The sequence below is a fragment of the Myotis yumanensis genome, unplaced genomic scaffold (assembly GCF_028538775.1).
Source record: "Myotis yumanensis isolate MYYU_CA2020_CCGP unplaced genomic scaffold, mMyoYum1.0.hap1 SCAF_4, whole genome shotgun sequence".
Taxonomy (NCBI): domain Eukaryota; kingdom Metazoa; phylum Chordata; class Mammalia; order Chiroptera; family Vespertilionidae; genus Myotis; species Myotis yumanensis.
The window spans coordinates 4409755-4437251 of NW_027223755.1; the positions used below are offsets into that span (position 1 = coordinate 4409755).

Below are 27497 nucleotides of genomic sequence, written 5' to 3' on the forward strand. Positions count from 1 at the left end.
CTGAGAGGCCCCAGGGAAAACAGCCCACCTCTCCATCCGGCCCTGAGACACAGCGAGAAAGGGGCGTGTGGGCACCTCACCTGATGGAGAGGTAGTCCAGTCTCTCCCGGGACAAATGGTGCCTGCAATGTGGGGACCGCTGTGCAGAGAGCTGGGTGAGAGTGGGCAGGCACATCACTGCAGCCACAGTCATAGCCCCAAGCTGGCAGCGGGCAGACCCCAGAGCTGCGGAGCCCAAGGAGAGACTGATTTCCTGCCGGGCGCGCCCCTGCGTCTGAGGTGGGGGACAACGTCTCTTTATTGACCTACTGCACGTATCTCACAAAGAGAGCCACAAAGCAACAGCCCATCAGCGCCACCAGCGAGGCCGAGATCACCACGACGACCACGCTCCCGGCCATGTTGACCAGGAAGCCCAGGCCCCCTCCGACCAGGATCTGGGCCAGCTGGACCATGCAGGTGAGGGTGGCGCAGTCCAGGCCCTGCCCGCGGCCGCCGCTGTCCAGGGCCCCTGCCCGGGCCTTCTGCTTCTGCAAGGGAAACACGGGACAGCGTGTGAGCTACACGGAACGCGCCAGGGCCGAAGCTGGCAGCCTTTCTGTAAAGACCCAGAGAGTAAATGCTCCCGCTGGGTGGCAGCTACTCAACCCTCTGCCGTGGCCGAGGGAAAGCAGTTACAGCTGGTAAACCAGTTGCGTTCCAGCACAACCTCACGGACACGGGTACTTGAGTTTCCTGTTATTTTCACTTGTCACCTAATGTTATCTTTCTGTTGACTTTTTGTAAAAATCATTTAAAAGTTTTAAAGAATTCTTTGTTCACTGGCTGTACAAAAGCAGGTGGCTGACCACATTTGGCAAGGAGACGGATGTAGTTTGCCAAGCCCTGATTTAAGGTGGCCGAGAATCTTCACCCCCTTCCCTAAGGCTGTCAGAAAGCCCTCAGTTCCACCATTAGCACCTATGGCAGTTAAATGGTTAATGTAGGAAAGTAAAATCATCTCTTCCTAAAAGTCAGTAAGTACAATGTGGTGAAAACAATAAATTACCCCACTCTTTCCTTCATCAGTGCTACAAAAGCAAACATTGTTAGGAGGCTGTTGACTCACAGATATGCATAGGAGAAGTGACATCAAAGAGGAATTCAACCTTTCAGAATATGGCTGATTTGGTTAGTATATTAATACAGTGGGGCCTTGACTTTCGAGTTTAATTCGTTCCAGACCGAGCTCGTTAAGGAGCTCATTAAGGAGCTCGTTAACTAAAATTACTTTGTCAACTCAATGCAAAAAATCAGCCGAGAGACAGCTGGTATCTCAAAAAACTCGTTAGTCGGGACACTCGTAAGTCAAGGCCTCACTGTACTTGATTAATATTTGATATTTGGTCTGAATTGTTTGATAATTTGCCATCTATTGGGTGTCTGTCATGTGCTAGGTGTTGTGTAAGGTTCTTTCACATGTCACTTCGTTTCATACTCCACCACCTCCCAGATGTACATATTATCATGATCCCCATGAGAATAATAAGAATAATACTATCGTATTTTGAGTCTTTGCGGGTGCTAGTTAGGCAGTATGCTAGGCAGATTATCTACACTGACTTGTTTCATTTGATATCTAACAACCCTATAAGGTGGGTATATTGCTCCCATTTGATTGATTAGAAAACTGAGGCTCTGAGAGTTTGATAATTGCTATACTGTTAAGACAAAAAATACATTGTGCCCCTCAAATGCATATTAGCCTTCGAATATAAAGGGAAAGTAAGAAAAGAGATTCATATTGCTTAATTTTCATTTAAAAATACTGGAAATATAAACAAAAACCTAAGCGTGGTTACATGTAGGGGTGAGGGGAGGCAGGAAAAGAGTGGAGGGAGGGGTGCACTCGCTGTGTATCCCTGGGATTGTTGGACCATGTGTATGTGTCTCCCCTGTGACCTGCCTTTAAGTGACATTTAATAAACCAGTGAACAACATCCCGTGTCACGCAGCTGCCAAGTGGAGGAGGCGGGATTTGACTGGGTTTCTCTGGGTGCAAAGCTTTGGTTTCTGCCCTAGAACCACGACCGCTCTCCTCGGAGGGACAGCCCTCATGGCAGCTGCCTCTTTAATAGCGACCCCGCCTGCACTGAAACGTCGGGGACATGTCTGCCAGGGGATGAGGGCGGGACGCTGGTTTGGAAGGTTTTAACTCCGGTGCTCTCTGCCTGCTGCGGCGTTCGCCAGGTCAAATAAAGGAAAAGACAGCGCGAGCCGCATCACATGGGGTGCCTTCAGGGACTCTGCGGTTTCAGGCTGTGCTGGATTAAACTCTGCGTCACCTCCAGCTTTTCCATCACGGCTCCAGCTAGGGAACTGTAAGCCTGCTTTCACGGGGAACAAGTTGCATATGTTTGTAAGATGTGATCATCTTAGAGCAGAAACCCCCAACCTCGTGTTCTCTTAGGCGGGTCAGGGCCTTGCCCTCTGGCCTCAGGTCCAAGGTGGAGGTGGGGCAGGCCTCCCTCGAGGCTGCTGGTGGGAGTGACTGCCTGGGACCAGCTTCCCTCCATGCACACAGGGCCTGCTTACCAACAGCGAGACTTCCAAGGAAACTGTTGCCTAGGAACGTCCTACCCTCAGCCAAGAACCCCAGAAACCCCACCATGCACTTCTGCAGCGTCTGGGGACCCAGAAATGTCCCAGGTGCGGTGGACATGAGAGGCAGCTGTCAGAAAGCCCGGGTTCCCCTTTCCTTGTCTCTGTGTGACAGGGCTTCAGAGTGAGGAGGAGGAGGGGTGGGCTGGGCAGGTGGCCATGGCTTGGCCAGACCATCATTATATCTGGCTGGCATTTTAGTGCTGCTGTTTCGAGAATCCTTATTTTCCAGCTCTGCCTTACACTTTCCTACCAAATCCCCCCGTTTTCAGGTGAGCCTGGAGTCACCCTGCGCAGAGGTGCACCACGCACCTGCTCCTCCTGCTCCTCGCGGTGGTACTCGGCCATGAGATTGAAGGGCACGGTGTACAGGGTGCTGGACATCACGCCAAACGAGGCGCACAGTGCCAGGGTGGAGTAGACATTCGGGAAGAGCCCGATAAATCCTGTCCCCAGGCCGAACAGCAGGTACCCCATGAAGTAAAGACCCTTTAATCCAATGTAGGACACCAGAGCTTTCTGGAAGTCTGTGGGAGGAAGAGGGAGAAATTACAGCGGGCAGTGCCTCACAACACTGATCGTTTCACACAATCCCTTCTTTTGAAGATTCACTTTTCTTAGGAGCCTTTTTTTTTATACTGAGTCTCGAACAAAAGAACCTCCTCATCTGTGCTTGACAACAGCGGGCTTGTGAAATCAGTTTTAAACCCTTGAATAAAACCCTAGAAATTGCTTGCTAGGTTGACTTCCTTTCCCACACAAGGACCAGGCACTGTTCAGCAGACAGCAGGACGCAGAAGAGGTGGGCAACGTTGGCCTTGGCCATGGACCTGGGGCTGCGGGACAGGGAAGAAAAGTGGGGGTCATTCTGCTTCACAGGGGTCTCACCTAACAGGCCCTAAATAACAACCCAGGGCACCCTTGGCCCCACGGCCCAAAATCAGGTTGGAGGAAGTGAAAACAGCCAGATTTTACAGAACGATCCAGGCCATTCGCTTCCTCACCCCTCCTGATGCCGTCTGCACGCCTGCGAAGGAAGCAGAAGACGTGCATTGTCTGCAGACACCTCGCCTGACTTGCCAATCCACCGCCGGCTCCCACTCTCTGTGGACAGCTTCCTTAACTTCTCAAAACCTCAGCTTCCTCATCTGAAAAGGGGGCTCATAAAGTCTTTCTCTGGGGTTGTTGTCAGCACAAACGAGATAAAATGTGTGTGAACTCTCCCAGCCCAACGCTGAGCACACAGAAGACATTCAGTTAATGGTGGCTACCGTTATCTCATTGATTCTTGGTTCCCTCCCAGCAGGTAACCTTGGCTTGCCCGTGAAGATACTACGGTACAGTTCATTCTTAAAATTTGGAAATCCTGCTTTAGAATGTTTTACATTGTTTCCCACCATGGAAAATCCCTAACAATGTTTAGTTCCCTTTTCCAATCAGTTGTCTTTAATATATACATTCCTATCTTTCCCCTGCCCCTCTATAATGGAGCACGTGAACCCAGGGGATCAATGATAGACACTTGAAATGAGCCTATTCAAGAGTGAGATTTCCATATCTTTCCAAATAATTATTGGACTTACAATTGCATAGACAATAACCCTAATCTACATTACATTTGAATCCATTATGAACCTGAACATGGTTGTAGGTCATCCATGGAGGATGGAGCTCTGAAAAGGACAAGAGTGTGGCATTGCTTCCCCTGTTGAATGTGTACCATACCTGGAGGACTGTTGTCAAGGCTGAGGACGACAGCGGTATAGAGCCATGTCTGTCACTGTTTGCTTAATGATTGTATCTATGCAGGAAATGTCATCTAAGGTGCCTCAGTACCTTACAGCTACTATTAATATTCATTAGGAGACTGTTCTTTATCCAAGGGGGAAAGCAGAGAAGGATAAAGAGATATTGGAAACATGAGCAACTTCAGTACAAAGACTGTAAGTCTGGCACAAAAGGCTTTACTCAGGACGAGGAATCAATAAGTATAAGGGCCACGCTGATACCCGGGTCTGCTGGGCCTGACATCTGGTAGTGGTCACTGTGCTTCTGGTGGGGTCGGGAGGTCAATGATAGGTTTAAGCAGCAGCTATGAATAGCAGTGTATGATATGAACAACTGGCTGTATTTCGATACTCACTGCTGCTATCCTCATTGGTCTAAGAGTGCTTGCTATGCAATGAGCTTGAAAACAGGCCACTTATTACCATGCCCCAGTTCCCACCGCAGCAGCCAGGCTGCCCTGCCAGGCTCCATCCTGATAGAAATTCTGGATTTGCATCCGACGTTTTAGGATGAGCCTGCAATAGAGGATTGTGTGCATGCTCTGGAACTGAAGGGAATGACTGATTCTGCCTAGGGTGGGTGGGGTGCAGGGGAACGATGTGAGAGATTTCACAGAGGAGGTCACATGTGAGCTGGGTTTAAAAGCATCCTTAGGAGTTGCCGAGGTGGGGAGGTGGGAAGAGCAGTTCATTTAGAAAAGGAAACAAAAAGCAGTAGCAAATGCACAGAGATGAGAAGGTCTTTGTGGTGAGTCACGAGGCTCGTTCATCTGTGTGGGAGTGACGGAGGTCACAGTGGGAGCCAGGCCTAACTCCTGGAATGCCAAGCTCAGGTCTCTGACTTTATCCCATGAACATGAGAACCCCTGAAGATCCTTGGGCAGGGCTAATTGGTATTTTATACATAAAATTTTAGTTCTGATTTACAATGATAGGAATCCCATGGATTTATACTTAACACTTTATAAATTTCAGATAACTTTGGTAAACTATTCAAGTAATCGTTTATTTTGTTTAGGGATTGTAAATAGAAAGGGCCTAAAAATAATATGCTTTTAAATTTTCAAATGCCATGAAATTCATACAGTAACTCACCCTAGAGTAATAATACCTAGTAGGAATTATTTGATTTTAAAAAAGTTAAAATTGACACAAAATTAAAATGGTGGTTACTTGTGAAAAATGTGTTCCTCTTACAAGAATGAGGGGAGTAGTGAATAGCCCCCACCTCTGGAAAGCACATAGGCACTGAGATGGATTATGAGACCCTGTATCTATCACTCCCCGATTCTATTCCAGTGCTTAAAATCTTCCTCCTGGAATTCTCTTAGTTCACATGCTCTGAGGGGAAAAAGAGGGTGTGCGTGGGAAATGTTAGCTTTATGCCACCACTATTTGGTTATAACACATTTAAAGGTAATTAACTCTATGGTTTTCTGATATTTGGGCTCATGAATTCCTTATATGTTTATGTGAGGTGCCCTTTCCCGGTGGTGCTACGTTTTGAAGAGAGGTTCTTGACCTCAAAGGTTTCCTGCTGTGCCGAGGCTAGTAAAAGGCTGAACTCCAGACTAGGGGTCATTACATATCTGCACCCCACTCCCCCACAAGAAGCACAGTTCAGTGACAGAAGGATGCCCTGGGCATGGTAACAGGGATCGCCCCCATCGCCAACCCTCCCCTACCTGCTCTGGGCCCCCGCTGTCCCCAGGGCCTGTCCAAAGCCTAGGGCTCTGCATAGGGGACAAGCTATTCCCCCCCAATGCCAGAGGAGCTCCCAGATTCCCACTCCAAATGGGGCCTGCATATATTTTTATTGACCGGAGTTTTCACTTAATTCAATGTATACAAGCTCAGAGATTTCCATACCCATTAGCCAGCACAAAAGGAGCCTGTGTGATGCCCAGCACTGGAGCACAGCAGTTTGGACTTATTGAAAACCCACTGCAGAAATGCCTTTGTTTACGGTGCCCTGACAACTGAAACTCAGCTAAGTGGGGCGGTGGGGGGTGGGAGGGTGGGGTGAGGGGGGGAGTGGGGCAGCGGGCGGGAGGGGGGAGGTTTAATAGGCTCCAAACCCCATGGAAAGCCGGGACCTGAGAAGGAAGTCCTTGTCCTCAATATGGAACAGTGCTCCTGTAACATACCACCCTGCTCGTCTGAGCAAAGGTCATTTTCCATGTTCTTTCTGTCACCTAGCATATTACCCATCCATCCTATTTTGTGTCATCTGCAAATCTGACAAGCGTATCTATGAACCTCCACCATGATCTCACTCCAGTAGAACCCAGGCTTGTTGGTAATTAAGACTCTGCTGGACTCTACCCCTGGTCCATCCAACACTTAACCATCTTGTTTACAAGATTTCCTCTTATTTTCCAGGGGACCTTGATCAGGGGCACACTGATTATAAGGACAAAGTAGTCATTGAGGAAAATGACAGCTAGAATCCCCTATGAAAAAAGATTTCATGTGGTCCTTTCTAAAGGAATAGTTTTCCCTGCTCTCCATATATTTATCAAGAACCTGGTATTTTAAAAAGCAAAATAATAATAATAATAAATATAGAAATATAAGATCCAACATTCTTCTAGACCGGAGCCCTTAGAAGACACCATAGGAGGAGTAGACTTACAAGAATAGAGTGAGGAAAACACTGCATTGATGCACAAGCCCCAACATCCGACCTCAACCCCTCTTTCGTAGATGAGAAACTCAGTGGAGTTGTGTGCACTGTAGGGATTCCCATGGTACACGATCTGAAAGAGAGATTTGGGCTATGGAGCTACTAATGCAGGGTGGTAGGGACCCCTCTTCATACACTCTGATCCTCCATCCCTAGGGAGCAAGATGGCCCTGCCCAAGGGCTGCTTCCTAGGGCACAGAGCTCATCCTCCCATGACCACAGCCCCCGTTTCATCTGTTCACATCTCTACGTAAGGCCCTTTAGGAAGCCCTAACGCTACTGCATCAAGTCTAAACAACATCTCTCTGGATCATTACCACCCCTCCTTCCACCCAACTTCTGGCTCCACCCCACTTAGGCTACCCTGCCCACCACTTTTGGTACAGCCAATAGGCTTCTGACTCATCTCCATAAGTGTCATTCCTATTCTTGCTGGGAGTATTTTCTCCCTCTCCTCTTTCTCCAACTCCAATTCACCCTTCAAGGCCCAGCTCATACTGCACCTCCTTCATGAAGCCTGCCATGACTGCTACAGCTCACAGTGATTGTCTCTTATTTGCTGTTTTGACCAAGTACTGGTCCCATAGTATCCTCCAGTTGTCTAGGATGTAGTAACTTGCCCCTAGAACCTGTCTGTAAGCCAGAACCTTAGAAGTACTCTTTCCTACACTCTTATGTGCCCATCTTAGAGGCTAGCCCAGAAGAAGGCCCACAGGGACTGAGTGAAAGATTGACACGCAAGTCAATGAGTATGTATACAGACGTGTTCATTACCCGGCCCATGAAATCTGTGAAAAACAGCATGTTGGACAGGAAGGCGGTCCATCCAATGAGGTGGCTGATGCAAAGGCAGCGGTAGTGGGAAGGCATGTTCACCAGTGCCCTCAGCAGTGACTTCATGGTCATTGTCCTCTGAATCTGGAATAAACATAAAGCAGGTGTGACCTTGGGTGCAGACACGCAGCCAGCTGTGGGAGCCAGAGCACACAGCCACGTTACATATCTGTCAGTCCACCATCACACAGGGTCACACTTTCTGGGCATGGCACTAAGATTTCCATAGAGTGGTCTCTAGGAGATATTAAGTATCTGTAGATGCTTAGCAGTTGCAGTCCCAGAATGTGGCTTTGAGGACCTGAGGGGACAGGGACTGGAAATGGAGCTTGCTTTGGACTAAGAGACATCTAGCATCCTATCTTTGAATGACAGAACAACTGCATAAGGACAAAGCTCACAGACTACCATAATTCTTAGATTTCCTGACTCTGAAAATGTGGTAGATAATTCTAAGAGGCCCATGATTCCTATCTCCTGGTGTTGCCTTGTGTTTAGATACCAAAGGGATTTTGCAGATATAATTAAGGTTACTAATCAGTTGACTTTGAGTTCGTCAAAAGGGAGATCATCTGGGTGACCCTAACCAAATCACATGAGCCCTTTAAAAAGCAGGGAGTTTTTTTCTGGCTGGGAGCAGAAGGGGAAGTCAGAGTTCAAAGCAGGAAAAGTGCTATTTTAAAGAAAAAGGGAGCCATGTAGAAAAACTGAGAGTAGCCTCTGCAGTGGTTCTCAACCTTCTGGCCCTTTAAATACAGTTCCTCATGTTGTGACTCAACCATAAAATTATTTTCGTTGCTACTTCATAACTGTAATGTTGCTACTGTTATGAATCGTCATGTAAATATCTGATATGCAGGATGGTCTTAGGCGACCCGTGTGAAAGGGTCGTTCGACCGCCAAAGGGGTCGCGACCCACAGGTTGAGAACCGCTGCCTAGGGGATGAGAGTGACTCCTAGCCAACAGTCAGCAAGATAACAGGGACCTCAGTCCTACAACCACACGGAAGTGGATTCTACCTGAATGAGCTCAGAAGCCTATTCTTCCCCAGTTGAGCCTCTAAGTTGAGAATACAGCTCCACTGACACTTTATTTTAGCCTTGTGAGGCCCTGGGCAGAGAATCCAGTTGAGCCCACCAGACGTCTAACGTATAGAACTGTGAGAGAGTATGCTGGTGTGGTTTAAGCTGCTAAGTTTATGTTAATTTGTTCTGTAGCAACAGAAAACAAACACAGAGAGCCAACTGGATCCCTGCTCTTGGCCAGGTACCTCCTACCAGTTTATTTCTGTGGATCCCACAGCCAGTCAACACATGCAAATTAATCCCCATGTTGGGTCAGAAGTGAGAACTCTATAGAACACACACACACACACACACACACACACACACACACACATGCACAATGAATACATATGCCCAAAATTCTTTAATTTAGACGACTATTCTGTAAAAAACAGAGGCTCCAATATTTTGGTCAGAAGGAGCCTTGAGAGAATATAAAAATTTGAACTATGAAATACAAAGAATAAAACAGCCTTTAACATCTTGTCATATAAGAGGAGAAAGAAACCTCAGGAATATTAAGCAGTCAGCTGCCCTGAAGACCCCGAGACTATAAACATCAACCGTGCTGGGGTCTTTCTTGTCAGATTTTTATTTATTTGAAGCTTGACACAATGAAATTGGATCTTGGCTAGTTTATTTATAAGATGGTCTCCTGAGATTTTCTGTTTTAATGGTAACAGTATCTTGTGTTTACAGCTCTTGACCTTATAATGATAATGCTTTTAGTTCCTTGTTGCAGAAAATTGCATTTACTCATGGTAGGTTTGTTGTATAAAATGATTTTTTAATTCATCAATTTTATAGTATTTAGTCTACTGACATGACTGAACTGATTTGCTTATATTTACTCAGTATTTAAAAGTATAGACCTGTCCTAACTGGTTTGGCTTAGTGGATAGAGCGTCGGCCTCTGGACTGAAGGGTCCCGGGTTTGGTTCCGGTCAAGGGCATGTACCTTGGTTGCAGGCACATCCCCAGTAGGGGGTGTGCAGAAGGCAGCTGATTGATGTTTCTCTCTCATCGATGTTTCTAACTCTCTGTCCCTCTCCCTTCCTCTCTGTAAAAAAATCAATAAAATATATTTAAAATAAATAAATAAAAGTATAAACCTGCCCTTGGACTTAGGAAAAATAACTGCTTTCTGAATGTGACATATGGTGCCTGTCAAAATCAATGGTGAGCACAGCAGAAACTCAGGCTGAATTACTACCTTTCCCTTGACCATAGGAAGAAGCAGCTAAAGGTATAGACTGAGACACAACTAAGTGATTTATCTTCACTTTCCTTCCTGTCTTCCCAAAATGCAAAATTTTTATAAAATGAATCTGGCCAGCAAGCATTCCACCTCACTCCAAACATTAATTTATGCGTCTGCCTTATACATGCTTTTCAGCCTGCTTTCATTGTTAGCCTAATATTTCCTTTCTTCCAAAAATAAATGAGCTTTCAGCCTGTGTCTAATATTTCTGCAAAAGACGGGAATATGCATATTCAAAGTTCCTTTAGTATTTCAACTCAATGACAATTCAGCTGGCATCTTGTTCTCTGACTCATCAGTTCCCTTGGCAAAGCCCTTTCAGTGGTCTGAGCCCCTGGGAGTGCGTGTCCTGCACGTATTGTGTGCCCATGTCCACTGGAGATTGGGTGGGTGGATTAGAAAGTGGAAAGGCACAGAGCCATCAGCGGGGAAGAGACCCTCACAAGAGTCCACTCCAAAGGAGCCCATTGAGACAGTGGAGTAAGTAATGATGGCGTGGAGGCATTGCAGGTGAACGTTATGGTTTGAACTGAGAAATAATTCAGGCCTTTCATCATTAAAAGAAAACATTCCCCAGGTCACTAAGTGCACAGCCACCCTCATTTTGGGAAGTAATGGCTTTGACACACAGTGACGGCCAGGGCCATGGTCCTGACATGGTGGAGTCTCCCATTGCTCGGCTGGAGCCTCCCAAGATGCACATTTGCAATGAAGAGTCAGATGCTTGTCTTTGGGCTTAAGATACGTGGCTCTGTTTTTGGAATCTTGTTTTTTGTTTTGTGCTGTAAAGCAAATAACAAAACCAATCAGAGCCTTCTGTGTTGTGTGTGTGGAACACACTAGAAAGTTAATTGTATTTGACGCTTGTGCTTCCTTACCAGTGTGGAGGGCTTTAGGCCTTTCAAAAGGCTCCTGCTCACTTGTTTCATTTGATCCTCACTCTGAGTCAGAGTTCATCAACAGGGCAACAAGGCGGTGATAATCTAGGGGGGTAATAGCTACTTATCTTTAGCAAAACCCTGTCTTGTTTTGTTCCTTAAACCACGACATTTTTTCTTTACTTTCAAAGTAATATTTGTCCATTATAGAAATGTTGAATCTACAGAAGGGTTCAGAAAAGAAAATTGAAACTACCTGTTAGCCCATCAATGAGAGAAAATAACTTCAATTAACATTTGGGGTATATATCCTTTCTATTTTTTTTTCTCTGTATTGTGTAGCTTTTCTCAAAATGGAGGTCGTGTGTGTGTGTGTGTGTGTGTGTGTGTGTGTTGCCAGTATATTATCTATAATAATAAAAGTGTAATATGCTAACTAGACTGGACAGCTGAATGTCCTTCTGGATGTCCTTCCAGACAAAGCTGCAATGGCTGCGAGGGCCAAGGGCAGGCAGCCGTGGTGGTGGCCAGCAGCAGCAGCAGCGGGGTGATGGGGGCAGCGACTTCCCCTGATCGGCCTGGTTGCCTCCTGCAGAGGGAGGCCATACTGCAGCTCAGGGAGTGGGTCTAAGCCATCAGTAGGACATCCCCCGAGGGCTTCCAGACTGTGAGAGGGGGCAGGCTGGGCTGAGGGACCCCCCGCTCCACCAATGCATGAGTTTTTATGCACCGGGCCTCTAGTGCTTTAAATAATTGCTCAAAAACACACATTTTGATGATTATATGGGTTCCATTGCATAGATACCCCATGATTCTCATGTTGCCTTACAGAACTACATGAGGGGGCTCCCATCTAACTGGGAATCCCGGAGTCTTGATCTTTTAGCAATGAATGGGCAGAGGGTGTCTGTGCTCCCTGCATAGCCTGGGGTGGGGAAGGGTGGGCTTGCCAGGTCTCAAGGGACCAACACTCTCATGTTTTCTCTGTTTGCTGTGAGGTCAAGATAAAATGAAGGCCTCATCCCAATAACCTTTCAGTTCCTCCTGTGTTCTTCCTGTGATGGAAAGCACTACACTCATGCTAAAGTAGGAGCTGTTGGTGGAATGGGATGACCAGTCCCTGCCATTGTATTCCCCTATCAGGGAGGCACGGTAGAAGGCAGGTTGATACACCTAACGCCAATACAGATGTGTTCAGAGGCAAGGCCTCTTTCTTAAGACCTGATGCAAGTAAAAAGTTTGCCAATTCAAACCCAAGAAATGCTGAAATTTACTTTTGTATTAATTTTTGAAAAATACTAAGCTAAAGAATAGAACAAAGCACTTAATCTTGAGAAAACTATTTACAGGCTTTTATAACTAGCTGCTAAGACTCACCACTTTTATCCATATACGTAATTGAATAGATGGAAATGAGGTTTTCTAGTGACTATAAGTAGCAAATATATCTCCTTGAAATACCTCTGAAAGAAAACACAGTTTCAAGCATTATAAATCACTTAGCTAAATGCAGGGTGGCGTCCTGGATGGGATATTGGAACAGAAAATGACATTAATGGAAAAAAAGATGAAACAGAAATGTCTGCTCTTTACTTAATAACATTGAACCAGCGGTAACATCTTAGTTTTGACAAATGGTTGCGTAAGATGCTAACATTAGGGAGGAACTGGAGAAGAGTAGACAGGAACTCTCTCTCCTCTCTGCCACTTTTCTATAAATTAGAAATTATTCCAAATTATGCATGTATTAAGACAACATGTAGTTGCCCTTTGATAGGTGACAACTCTAAGGCAGGGACAGGGTCCGTCCTGATGTTCAGCTGGGGTAGGCTTTTGTTAATAGTGGCTGAAGAATGATCTGTGTATACAATTGGGCCGATTCTGATAATTCTCATTATTCACCCAAACAAATTCCAGCAAGATCCATACTTCAGATGGCCATTTCTGCTGCATTCATTCAACAAACAACTAACAGAACACTTGCTGCCAGCTTCCTATGTGCCAGGCGCGGAGGTAAATGTCAAGGACGAGAAAATGACTCTGTTCTCTGTGCTGTGCTTTGCAACAGGGCGATCACTTCCTAAGGTAGATACATGTCCAGTCACTATGTGGTACCCTGAAACGAATACAGTGATGTTGCATGTCAACTACGGTTGAAAGATAACTTTAAAAGAAAAAATAATGGGGAAATGGACCGAGGCCACCCCGCCCTCAGGGAGTTCCCTCACCACACGGTAAGGAACACACAGGCGCGTCCGCACACAAGGCAGATGTGAAGTAACTCCACGTGAAGACTCCACATCACAATACCAACGAGGAAGCCCTGCGTCAAGGGATTGCGGAATGCACTATAGTCTCCAAGTCATGGCTATAGTCTCCATGCTACTTGCAGCTCAGTGTGGCCACTAAGTTCTGGTCAACAGTACGTAAGCAGAAGTGATGTTTGCAACTTCTGAGTTGTGTCCCTTTCTTCCTTCCTGCTGGCAGGAATGGAGATGTAATAATGATAACAGAAGCCGTCTTGGACCTCGAGATAAAAGCTCCATGTTCAAAATGCAAGCAACAAAACAGAAGGGTCCGGGTCCCTGGTGGACTCAGTAGGATAGCCCCGTCCACCCACCGGGGCCTTCATAAGAGAGAGAAATGAACTTACATCTTGTTTAACTTAAGGAGGGTCTCCTATATACGGACTCACTCAGGAGCCCAAATTGAAAACCTAACCTGATTGTCCCAAAGCTCCTGCCCCAGCAAGAGAAGTGGAGCTCCTGGAGGAGAGGAGACCCACTGAGCGCGCTTGGACATCTGTGCGAGTGCAGATCTAGTCTGTTCCCGACTTGTGCTGAGGGCACTCAGCACCCCACCAGGCTTATACAGCACCAACACCTAACACCTTGCATGTGGGAGGAACCATTCTAAGTGACTTTGCACGGATAATCTCATATTATCTGCACAAAACCCCTGTAGGCAGGAAAAACTCCTTTCTCATTTTACGTAAATGTAAATGCCCAGGTCATACATTGCAGAGGTGGGAGAGGCCGGCTCTGGACACCTATGCTCCTAAGTGTTAGGCTGCCCACAGCAAGTGCTGACGGTCATTTTCTGAATGGAGAGCACGGGTCAGCCAGCTACAGGAGCCAGGACTTACAGCCAGGTCTTCTACAACCTCTGGCCAGTAGGTGAATCCTTCATTCTCTGTCCCTGAGGTGTTGGTATTCAAACTCAGCTTGAAGCGGGATACGGAGCTTGCTACAGTGATGGACATGTTCTATATCTGCAGCATCTTACACAGCAGCTGCTAGCCCGGTGGGCCCATGGAGCATTTGAAATGTGGCTAGTGCAACTAAGGAACAGAAGCTTTCATTGTATTTGATTTTAATGAATTTTAATTTAAAGAGCCCCATGGACCACTAGCAATTACACTTCACAAAACCCTTCACATCAAATAAACAAAACAAAGACAAAGCATAATTAAAAAAAAACAAAAAAAAAAAAACGAGACTGGCAAGAACGAGAATATTTTTCCTCAAGTAAAGAAAAAGGAATTTGCATCGTTACCTGTTCAGCAGGATTTTTGTTTTTTTCTCCCTGCACCGTCAGCTCTGAGTGTACGTAACCGTTTTTAACCTTCTCAATAGACCCATACTCGGACGCTTTGTCTGATGACAACGGCGGGTCCTGTGGGGCTTGCTGCAGGAGACTGTCCTTTGCAGTGTCTCTAAGTGGGGCTTCAGGGATGCTGCACAGATGAGTGATGAAACACAGAGTGAGGACCAAGGCGGAGAAGAAGAACATGACCTGGAACTCTGTGCCTAGCACTCTTCCCAGTTTCAGGTGGGCCCAGTCAATGGCACCCAAAAGGTAGCCTAGGGCACCTCCAAAACCTAGAAAGCAAGGAGAGCTGTATTAGCATATTTAGCAAACCGACTTCCCTTTCCATGGTGCCCGCCCTTCCCTTCAGGGGGAAAGCTCCCTGAGGACAGCAAGGCGCTGGTGATGACTGCAGAGGCCACAGGGAGAGGCTAAGACACCTGCAACCGGGAAGGGTGGGTGGGCTCAAGGCTCGGCTCTCGCATGTATGCGCTGTGACCTTGGACTTCTTCACTCAGAATATGGGGATGAGAGTGAAAGAGTAACCTACTAGGAGAGTCATAACTAGAAAACGGTGCCAGACTTAGCCAAGTGCATAGTAAATATTGCCACTGTCCGAATTCTTGTGGCTTTTCCAAACCAGACTCTTACGCTTACAAACGGAAATACCTGACTTGAAAGATCCCCAAAGAAAACTGCTTTCTAACAGCAGTAAAAATAATTATTTCTATTATCATTTACCTACTAACTAGCTTTCAAAGGTGATGAAAGTTGGAAAAGATCCAAGAATGGTGGCAGAATGGACAAGTCTGGTCATTTCACATTCTGGTTAGTTGCAATTTGCCATCGAGGATACTGACAGATGACCAACTGTTTAACCACTGAATTACAGACATAAAGTATCATTGCCATGCCCTGAGTACCAACGTGTATTAGTGTGGAATTATGGGAAATTGTGGCCAATAGTGGGCAATGAAGTAAAACATACATTCTCTACTAACAGGAGCATATGACACAGTTATTGCTGATGGGCATACACATAAACAGATAAATGACATATACGGTGACCTGCTGTGGTAGGTGCCCAGGATCTGAGAGGAAGGGGAGGTCCTTGAGGCAGCCACAATCTGTTGCTGATTCAGAGGGCAGTTCTGGGATTTGTGGCACCTCTAGGTCACCATGAGACAATGACTCTCTTTACCCAATTGTGGGTATGCTCAGGGTGTCAGAGGTCATGTGATAAGCCAAGCAGTGAACCAAAAATGCATTAACTGCAAAGCATTATTCAAGGGTCTATCTCAGGGGTGGGCAACCTTTTTGTGAGTGCGTGCCAAAACCAGCAAAATCTCTGATTCAAAATTCTTCTGCGTGCCAACCCTAATTTTTTGAGAACATGGTACGCCTACTTGATATCTCTTAAGGTGTACGTATGTGAAGAACCTTGAAGAAATAATAAAATTCGGGGAGAAACCAAGATGGCGGCATAGGTAAACACGGGAGTTTGCTGCCTCGAACAACCACTTCAAAAATACAACTAAAAGACGGAACGGACATCATCCAGAACCACAGGAAAGCTGGCTGAGTGGATGTTCTACAACTAGGAGGAAAGAGAAAAGCATACCGAGGCTCAGAGGAGGCGCAGTGCTGAAGTAAAATACTAAGGTTCGGAGTGCATGTGGAGCGGGCTGGAGGCTGAGGGCGCGGTTGTTTTCAATCGGGAGGGAGTCTCAGGCTCTGGGCTCCAGTTCCGGGCGAGTCTCTAGGGACCCAGACTCATGCGGGAGAAGCGGGACTGTCTGGCATCGCTCAGAACCCTAGGGCAGCTTTCTCTCCGAGGGGCTTGCAGCGACTGCTGGGACACTGAGAAGCAGAGCCTCTGAGGGCAAGACTGAGAGCAGCCATAATTGCTAATCCCGCCCTGTTGATCCCGTGGGACCCGCCCCGCCCAAGCCCTGCAGGGAGGCTTTTGCTGGATAGCCTCAGGCAAAGGCTAGATTAGCACCTCCCTAGAGATCCAGGAGCCAGGAAGCCCAGAGGTCAGAGTGGGACCATCCAGCTTTAAGCTCCGTGGAACCATAAAAGACACACTCAGGAGGCAGACTCAGTGAGCACCAAAGCCCCATCAAAGCAAGTCTAGCCCCAGAGGGGTGTCTCCAGCACAGAAGCTCTCCCACCGCAGACACAGATGATTCTCACAGCCAATTGACCTGGAGGTCAATTCCTCACAGTGATAACTACAACAATCAAGGCTTAACCACAACAAGACTGTGCACAAAGCCCACAAGGGGGTGCACCAAGAGTGTCTACCTTAGGTAATTGGGACACTTAGCACAGAAAGGCACTCTGTCGACACAGCGAAGCATAAAAAAATGCCGAGACAAAGAAACAGGACACAAACGACAGAATTGGAGGAAAGCAAACTGTTGGATATAGAGTTCAAAACCACACTTTTAAGGTCTTTAAAGAACTGTTTAGAAGCCCTCGAAAAGACTGGTAAGACCGCCGATAAATGTAGTGAGATCCTCAAGAAATCTAATGAGACCCTCGATGTTGTGATAAAGGACCAACTAGAAATTAAGCATACACTGACTGAAATAAAGAATATTATACAGACTCCCAACAGCAGACCAGAGGGTTGCAAGGATCAAGTCAAAGATTTGAAATACGAAGAAGGAAAAAACACCCAACCAGAAAAGCAAAATGAAAAAAGAATCCGAAAATATGAAGATAGTGTAAGGAGCCTCTGGGACAGCTTCAAGCGTACCAACATCCGAATTATAGGGGTGCCAGAAGATGAGAGAGAGCAAGATATTGAAAACCTATTTGAAGAAATAATGACAGAAAACTTCCCCTACCTGGTGAAAGGAATAGACTTCCAAGTCCAGGAAGCGCAGAGAACCCCAAACAAAAGGAATCCAAAGAGGACCACACCAAGACACATCATAATTAAAATGCCAAGAGCAAAAGACAAAGAGAGAATCCTAAAAGCAGCAAGAGAAAGAAAATCAGTTACCTACAAGGGAGTACCCATACGACTGTCAGCTGATTTCTCAACAGAAACTTTGCAGGCCAGAAGGGAATGGCAAGAAATATTCAAAGTGATGAATACCAAGAACCTACAACCAAGACTACTTTATCCAGCAAAGCTATCATTCAGAAGTGAAGGCCAGATAAAGAGCTTCACAGATAAGAAAAAGCTAAAGGAGTTCATCACCACCAAACCAGTATTATATGAAATGCTGAAAGGTATCCTGTAAGAAGAGGAAGAAGAAGAAAAAGGTAAAGATACAAATTATGAACAACAAATACACATCTATCAACAAGTGAATCTAAAAATCAAGTGAATAAATAATCTGATGAACTGGTGATTGTAATAGAATCAGGGACATAGAAAGGGAATGGACTGACTATTCTTGGGGGGGGGGGAGAAAGGGGTGTGAGGGTGAGTGAAGAGATTAGACAACAATCGTGCACCTATGGATGAGGACAGTGGGTGGGGAGTGAGGGCAGAGGGTGGGGTTGGAACTGGGTGGAGGGGAGTTATGGTGGGAAAAAAGAGTAACTAATGTAATAATCTGAACAATAAAGATTTAATTAAAAAAAAAAATAAAAAAAATAAAAATAAAAAAAAAAATAAAAAAAAGAAATAATAAAATTCATTCGAGCGACAAAAACACAATATATGATCATGAAAAATACATTTATTTTTTAATGTATACATGGACACTGATAGTCCGACAGAAAACTTTATGACTCCGTTTGATATTATCAGTGGGACTTTTGCTGCCGCATCACTGATGACAGAGATTTTACATCAGGTTTATATTTTGTGACCTTCAGAGATATGCACGAGCTACTACTTTCATCTGTCAGGCTACTCCTATTATGAGACTTAACAAAATTCATCACTGAGAACAAAAATTCACAAGCGTATGTGGATGAAACCAAAACACTGGTCGGATCTAGGAAGGCAGGGAGAGTTAGGGCAGAGGCATAGAAATTGCTCTTTCCCTCTCTCGTCAATCCATGGCTATGGTCTTTAAGATAACTTGTTATGTAAAATTATTTATTTATCTAAGATGCACCTACACTGAATTTATCTGAAAAATAAAAAAGTCGATATTAAGAAAAAAATTGTAAATGGAAAATTATAAGAGAGGTTTCGCGTGCCAGCAAAAGTTACTGGCGTGCCATGTTTGGCATGCGTGCCAGGGGTTGCCCACCCCTGGTCTATCTAAATTAGGGTTTCTTAGTCTTGGCACTACTGACATTTGCTGCTGGATAATTCTCCTGTGCAGGGCTGTGGTGTGTATTATAAGGTGTTAGCAGCCTCCCTGGCCTCTCCCCACCAGCTCTCCAACCCTCCCCACCAGTTATGACAATCAAAAATGTCTTCAGACATTACCTAATGTCCTAATGGGCAAAATAAACCCTAGTTGAGAACCTGTGAGCTTAATTAATACTATGAAAAACTTACACATTCCATTTTTCAAACTATTTCTCATTTGCAACCAGATCAATGTTATAATGTCACTTAATCCTTCTATTCTTCTTCTCTCCTTCAAATTTATTGTTCCACTGGGCAGAGGAAATATAGAATAGAAGACACCTGCATATTTGAAATAATTGATATGTAAAATAAATCATCCACTGTTTAATGGAATGGTGATTAGTTTATGCATATAAATAGACAGATATAAATATAATGATGGATTTATATGAGATCAGTTGAGTTCTATAATTGGAGGATTCCCTAGTCCAGTTTTGTGTCTACTGGTTGAGTATGCTTCAGCAAACATTGACCGAGCACTGAAAAATATGTAAAGGACTCTACTCATTCCTGGTGATATAACCATAAATAAGAAGGCAATTCCAAGTGGGAGGAGCAGATAAGTAAACAACTATTTTAAGAAAACTGTAATAAATAAGAACTTAGAACTGTGAGCTGGGTACTAAAATAGTATAGAAGAGTTCTGAAGAGTTTATTTTTGGTGCTTAGTTCATGGTAACAAGATGATGTTGCCTATTAATAACTATCACAAGATTCCTCTTAATTAGCAATGAAGTTCATAAAAGTTTAATACATCAATGAATCCAAAAGCTCTAGAGGTAGAAGGATGTCTGGAGCTTGGGAAGTTGAATTAGATGAGAAAGCCATAGTCTACAGTGGTTAAGTGGTGGATGACAGCGTGAAAAGAAGGGGTTTGGAATTATGCCCAGTTCCCATTCCCACCTGTGTGCTTTCGCATCATGTGATGATAGCATCCTACTGGGAGGAAGGGGGTGGTGATCCTGCTTGTCTGAGTTTCCTGAGGGTTAGCATGATCATACCGTAAAACACTAGCACATATAGTGGCAGAACCAAGATCAAAACCCAGTGAGCAGCTGACTTCCTACAGAAACCCTAACTCTGAAGCCTCACCCAGAAGCAAAAGAGAATGACTGAGGATGCTCCTTGACTTACAATGGGGTTGTCTCCCAATAAACCCTCGTGGATTGAAATGTAATAAGTTGCTATGATATTGATCATAGCTTAGCCTCACCTACTTAACACGTGCTCAGAACACTTTCTTTCGCCTACAATTGGGCAAAATCACCTAACACACACACACACATACACACACACACATACACACACAGTGCAAGAACTTAGGAAAACTGTTCTTTATGTCTTCCCTGTTGGTTCACTCATTAATCAGTTACGTAAAACCTGACACATGCTACAAATAACTTAGAATTTCCAATCCTCTGTTCTCTTGGGGGCCGGATTGGGTAAGTAGGGATGGGGTGGGAAGACAAAAGAAGCAAATCTGTTTTGTTTGTCCCAAAGCTACTGTGGGGTGCAGCTAAAAGTTCTGACAGAACATACCCTGAAGGACTAGTGGACGACTGGGGACATTATCCAAATATTTAAGCTTTATTCACACTGCCAGACATGATAAAAGCCAGTAGGGGGCTGTGGGGATTAATTGGAGGCTTTCCTGTTTGCTTCCACTCCTTAAACTAAGGATTTATCTTCAAAGATGGTCTTTATAGAAATCCTAGTCATTTTAGCCCCAACAAAGGCTAACACCAACCCTCACATCTATATCCAGACAGAGTTTATCTCTATTGACAACATCAACCTCCTCGGGGCCCTGGAATAGATCACTGGGCCATTGGCTGGGGCATCCAAAGGACATCTGCTGCCACAGTAGATAAGAGCCTTACAAAGAAGGGCCCACAAGGGGTCCAGCTGTCAAACTCAGACCAGGCCGACCTCATGCATACTCTAAAGTACTGAAAAACAGAGAAGTTTAAAGAGGCTGAGCCTCACAAAGTACCATTCTACTTCCAAAGATGTTTATGGGGCCAGTCCCTCACTGAATCATTACAAATAAAACTACTGCAAGCCTGGTGGTCCTGGAGGAAACGAAATACATATTAACATTTGGCATTGACTCCTTTTAAATGGTTCCTTGCTCCAGGCCTGAGATCCTTTGCCAGAATATTAATCACTAACATTGTGTGAAGATTCACCACCCTGTGAGGAAACAAAAGCTCGGAAATACTGAGGCCACTCAGCAGTCAAGAGGAGGAGCCAGGATTTGAACCTGGACGGCCTTTTCCCTTATGCTTCATCCCAGCCTCCCACTACCGGATGGAGCCCACTGCCAAGGCCTTGGGCGCAATTTAGCAGAAATATCCTTGATTAGAAGCATTTTGACAAAAGGAGGAATTTCCTATTGGTAAGTGTGGGTTTCAAGGTCTCAAGTGCACCCAGAGGTGAAGGCTGGGGTGAGAGGATGAGGGTGGAACCCTGAGGCCCACCATGGCTGCCACATACTAGTAGGCCAGGCATGGAGACCAGGTAGCGTTACCTTTAAATATAGGAGACAGAAGAAGCCGGAGGATGAAAATGTCCTCCTGGGAACAGAGTCTTTTCTTAAAAAAAAAAAAAGTTATGCCCTAACCGGTTTGCCTCAGTGGATAAAGCGTAGGCCTGTGGACTGAAAGGTCCCAGGTTCAATTCCAGTCAAGGGCATATACCTTGGTTGCGGGCACATCCCCGGTAGGAGGTGTGCAGGAGGCAGCTGATTGATGTTTCTAACTCTCTTTCCCTCTCACTTCCTCTCTGTTCAAAAAATCAATAAAAATATATATATTTTAAAAAGTCAGAAATATGCTAGTAGATATTTTGGCAATGAACCTTTTGACGCTTATTTGCAAAGCACTTGGAATTGTTGGGCCTGGACTATAGCTCTGAATAAATTTCAATTTACTCAGATGACTGGCTTCCCTGGAGGAATGATATCTTAGTGTTGGTGGGAGTCCAAATGGGCCCTGATACTGAACCTGGCTTTCTCACAAATGCTTGTTTCATCCAGAATGCTGTAGCCATCTCTCCACCAAGCTCATGCAAACTAGGAGGCCCGGTATGTGTGCAAGGCAGGGCAGAGTGGCAGTGCGCTGCTTGTTGTTTCCACTCCATCTTTCAATGTGGCCTGCCACTCAGAGCAAGGCCATGTGGTGGGGTCACAGCCACATTTAATCCAACAGAATTCACCTCGTCACACTTTGCAAAGAGGGAGAGAGGGAGAGAGCACAGAAAGACAAAACAACATTTTATATAACATGGGTGATCCTATCCGCCGTTGCATGCATTGAGCCCATGTCCAGGAGGAAACATTAACAGATATATTTAAATGTATCCATCACTATGCAGGTCTGTATGCACAGAACAAGGCATACTGTAGTTCATGGGTGATAGGAGAGATGTTCACAAATAATGTAGACTCTCTGGGATCATCACTTAAGCCCCAGTCAGATATGTCTTTTAGGAAAATGAATCTGGAAGCTGTGTAGTGGTTCAATTAAAATAGGAGGAAGTTAGAGGCTGAAAAACAGTTAAGGGATAAATACAAAGCTCAGATAAGATGTAGTAAGATCCCAAACCAAGGTAATATATCAAAATTATACTTATTTGCTGAGACTACACCTTATGCCAATATCAGCAGAAAACCTCCAAATATTTTCTCAAATTCATAGAAACACTATCATGAGTTAGCCTTGAAAAAGTAATAAAAATATGAAGGTTCAATCTTCAAATATCAGAGGCAGCAAAGCAGAGATTGTTTGGCCAAGACTAAGACTGTCGTAAACTGGGAAGTGGTAGCCACATTGCCAAATATTAGAGCAATGTAATTCTCAATGTGTCATGTTCAAAGCCAACAAGTCTCCCATGACTTTGCTGTAATTAATTTCAGTGCATTATGATAGAGCAGAAGGAATTACGGGATTTAAATCAGGAGCATGCAGTTGAATCTCTATTCAGGGATGGCGAACCTATGACACGCTTGTCCGAGGTGACACGCGAACTCATTTTTTTGGTTGATTTTTCTTTGTTAAATGGCATTTAAATATATAAAATAAATATCAAAAATATAAATCTTTGTTTTACTATGGTTGCAAATATCAAAAAATTTCTATATGTGACACGGCACCAGAGTTAAGTTAGGGTTTTTCAAAATGCTGACACGCCGAGCTCAAAAGGTTCGCCATCACTGCTCTATGCTATAGAAAGGATGGTCAGGGCCAGTGACAGACAGGAATAGACTCCTGCTCCCCCATCTTCCCCGAAGCGAGAGGAACTGCACTCTATCTTGGGCAGCCATGTGCTCAGACATTCAAACATTCAAACATGTGGTTGACAACAAATATTGACCCAATGGCTTCCCTGTGTGGGCACTGCTCTTGGCTATGGAGACATAAACAACAGAACACAAGATCCTGCTTCTCACTGGGACCTACTGGCCATGAGAGGAGAGAGAATATATCAAAATAAGAAATAAATAGATTGGCTGGGCTAGGAAGTTGATCAAATAAGGTAGACTGGTAGATATAAAAATCCTCCTGGGCCGGGAATGGTGCCGCAGACTCAGGTAGAACCTTAACCCTAGGACAGTCCTACAAATGCATGCTGAATATTAGTAGCACAGTTCTAAATCAATGACCCACAGCAACCACAGGAGGCCAGCAACAGCCCCGGGAACAGCCCCGCTGTCCTCCTGCCATGGCTTCTTTCAAACCGGGAGGTCGAGGAAATGCCAATTCTTTATGGAACCAAGAAATCTCCCAGGGGTTTTTCATTTGCTTGGTTTGTTTCTATTTCTGTTTTTTAAACGTGGTTCTTGGAATACTTGCCACAGAATCATCTGGGGTACTTATTAAAAATGCACATTTCTGGGCCCCTACCCCAAACCCACTGAATCAAAATAACTGGAGGGGGCGGGGGGCAGGAAACTGCATTTTTAACAAGCTCTGAAGTAATGCTGATGCTAAATTACTGATTTTTTTTTTAAGCAACCAAAAAGTAAAGTGCACAAGGCCGCTTTTCATTTCGGTTGTAAATGTCTCCACAGATGGCTCTTCAGAAAGCTCTTATGTAAACTTCCTTTGCAAAACTCCGCAGCCTGGTCACAAGCTGACTTTGTTTAGAAAAATACACTGGGAGCAGAGCCCCGCGTGATGGGAGCATTCCATCAAGTGATCCATTCATTCAAAAAAACTCAACGTGCAGAGAAACGGGATAGCTTCCGTGGAAGGGCCTGTCTGCCTGGGAGCCGGAGAAGAGACTTTCTGGAATATTCCCTACCTGTGAAGAGGGCGTGGTAGTGGAGGCCCCTCTCCTTGTCCTGGTGAGAGCAGACATCAAACAAGTAGGCTTTGATGGGCCCGTCAATGAAGTCCGCAGCAAAGTCAAAGAGAACCACACCCATCATGGTGATGGTTATGGCCCAGATCAGCTTCCTCCGTGGGTCAGCGATCAGCGCTAGAAGAGAAATAAACAGTGGGCACCTAAAGCTTGGTTTGAAATGACTCGAATTTTTATTCCCACCCAAACTTCCTGGCATCAAATGATCTCCCTTTGCTTTCATTTTGTTGTGTTTTCCAAATAAAAACTTTACTATTTTGTTTGGGTTTTAAGAATTATTCCAATAAAGGGCCAGGAAAGGCAAATTGAAAGAGACAGAAAGCTGATTGAGTGGTTGCCTTTACTGATGGGGAGGAGAGGATGGGGTGTGACTGCTAATGCTTACTGGGTTTCCTTGTGGGATGATGAAAATGTTGTGGGATTAGATAGGGTGATGGTTGCACAACCTTGCCAATATACTAAAAAGTACTTCATTGTACACTTTAAAATGGTATGTGAATCATATCTCTTTAGAGCGGTTTTAAAAATTGTGCTTGCTTATTGTAAACCATTTCAACGAAATAGAAAATCTGGGGAAATGCTTCAGATCCTAGCGCCAGTGGTGGCCCTCCTCCACACGTCCCTTTATGCACTTACACACATACAGAGAAAAGTGTACACTGGTGCCTTAATGCAGTGCTTTTCAAACTTTAACACACTTAATCAGAGCTTGGATGACTTGTTAATAGATTGGATGGTCGGACTCCATCTCCCATGAGTCTCCATGGTTCTCCCATGATTCCTCAGTAGGTGTGAGGTAGAGCCTGAGGATTTGCATCTCAAGAGCCCCAGTGATGCTGCAGTTGGAGGATCAGGCTTTGAGAAGCCCTGACTCACGGGACCATGTGCACATGCTCATTTATAACCAACTCTCTCCCTGTCTTCACATTCCAATTAATGAAGATCAATTTCACAATTTTTAACAGCCAAATAATATTTATTCTATGGATATGTCACACTTTATTCATCCAATCTTAATAATTGTTCTTGCTTTCAGTTAATTTTTTAGGAATAATATGTAATATATGCACGTTTTTAAAATGATACATGCAGAAAGTAAGCCTATCCTCCACTTCTCACCGCCAGTCCTTTAGTGCCCCTCCCTGGAGGCAACAGTCTTATTGGGTTTTCTTGTGATTCTTCCAGAAATACCCTACCTTTATGTACTTATGCCCTCTTTTAAATATGTATGAAAGATAACTAATTATCCTGCCTTATTATCATACATTCTGCTAGCCTGGGAGTTAAAGGCCCAAACATGTGTGCTATTTTTACATTTATGATCCTTTTTTCAGTGCAACTTTTTATCCACTACCACCAATTACTGATTAATTGGTGGTTGATTAATGGCTAGAAAAAGTGCTCACCATCACGTCTGTTTTGTCCAGAATTTGCCAAAAGGTCCCCTGGAGCTGCAGACAGAAGCCCTGCATCCACTAAGCAGCTACGCATAAAGCTCTGAACAGGATTAACCCTTATTTGGACACACAAGTAATTTATTGCAAATATTGATAGCTGGTGAAATTGACAAAGTACTAAATAACATGTAATGGGTTCAAAACATGGTAATTAATAAATATGTGAAAACGTTAAGTTTGATAAAATAAAAATTTAATCCTATTTTAAAACACACACACACACACACACACACACACGCACGCACGCACCAAACCGACAACAATGCATCCTGATGTTTCCAAAAGTAAAATCTCCTCAACCACAGAACTTGGGTCATTCCAGGTTGGAAGTTCATGGAAACCTCGGAGAGATGAACGGTTCTAAGCAATTAAGTGTCCCATAGAGAAACCCAAACACTCCCACTGAGTTGCCCAGTAGGACCCTTTCCCCGCCTGCCCGCCTGGAGCAGCGCACTGACCTGACACCACGGTGTCCCCGTTGAGGTACAGAGCCATGCCCACGAGCATCATGATGCCCAGGGCGAGGATGTAGGGTCTGCGGCGGCCCCACCCGGCCCGGCAGTAGTCACTGGCCGACCCCACCACGGGCTGCAGCAGGAAGCCCAGGATGGGGCTGAGGAGCCACACCACGCTGTACAGGCTCTTGGGCAGGCCCACGCTGAGCAGGACGGGGGTCACGTAGGCCGCCTCCACCGCGTAGCAGAACTCCCGGCCGAACATGGCCATGCTGTGCATGATGAGCCGGCCTGTGGGTCTTCTGGGCTGCTCCCCGGCGGCCAAGGGGCCGTCCTCGGCGAGGGATGTGTAGGTGTGCGTGCCCGGCTGTCCACTGTTGCCGCCCATGGCCACTGGGTGAGGAACCTGCCTGCAAGCCCGCCACCTCCTGCGTGGCCCCTCCGACTTGTGAGCTGGTTTTGACTTGGAGCCAGGGCGAGGGTTAGGCTGGGGGAAGGGCTCAGATTCTTTCATGCCTCTCAGATCACAAGTTATGATGAGAGGGAAGGGAGGTGGGGCCTAGAAAGCCGGCCGGAGCTTAGCTGCCCTGCGCCCTCTGGCTCCTTAGGATGTTTTCCTGAAGGAATCTTCCTTCGCACTGTTCCCTCTCCCTCTGTTTCTCTCTCCCACTGTCACTGTCTCTCTCCCTCTCTGTTTCTATTTCTCTCTCTCTTTCTCTTTCTTTTCTCTCTCTCTCTCTCCCCAACACACACCCATTCTGTTACCATCTCACACACACAGCTTTGGGACAATAAAGACCTAAATGCAGATGCTAAGTCAAAAGATCTTTTAAAAGCTTTTTCTAGATATAAATATTCTGCTCTTTCCTGAGCACAAGTTTTCTGCACGCACACCTGAAGAGTCACTTAACAGACTTAAAACAGCAGAGGGCTGTACCTTTCCTCTAAGTCACTCGCTGTCAGCACTGCGATGGTTTCTTGCATTGCACTCAACGCACTTTCAATGGTTGTGTGTTTATTCTATTTCTCCTCAGTCTCTGATCAGGAACATGTTGCTTATTGTGGTAGCCCCAGCTGCTAGCAAGATACCGGGCACCTACAGTGGGTTCTCAGTAAATAGTTGCTACAGGACTGATGGATGAAGCGTATACA

The 27497-nt window shown here is 45.2% G+C and overlaps 1 protein-coding gene across 1 annotated transcript; it reads right to left on the reverse strand.

Moving 5' to 3' along the window:
* Window positions 1-305: 305 nt before the first annotated feature.
* SLC45A2 (solute carrier family 45 member 2) lies at window positions 306-27146 on the reverse strand. Its single transcript, XM_070411407.1, has 7 exons — window positions 26349-27146; window positions 24374-24550; window positions 14707-15032; window positions 7888-8031; window positions 7063-7186; window positions 2953-3167; window positions 306-530 (listed from the first exon to the last, which is right to left on the reverse strand). Exons 1-7 carry the CDS (start codon window positions 26857-26859, stop codon window positions 306-308), a joined length of 1722 nt encoding a protein of 573 aa, XP_070267508.1. The 5' UTR covers window positions 26860-27146.
* Between the last annotated feature and the right edge of the window lie 351 nt (window positions 27147-27497).

Coding starts and splice junctions, on each gene's coding strand:
- SLC45A2 (XM_070411407.1), bottom strand. CDS start 26,859: ATGAAAGAATCTGAGCCCTTCCCCCAGCCTAACCCTCGCCCTGGCTCC. Junction 15,033..24,373: donor CTACCACGCCCTCTTCACAG/GTAGGGAATATT, acceptor CTTGCTTTCTAG/GTTTTGGAGGTGCCCTAGGC. Junction 3,168..7,062: donor GTTTTCCTCACTCTATTCTT/GTAAGTCTACTC, acceptor TTCCTCCCACAG/ACTTCCAGAAAGCTCTGGTG.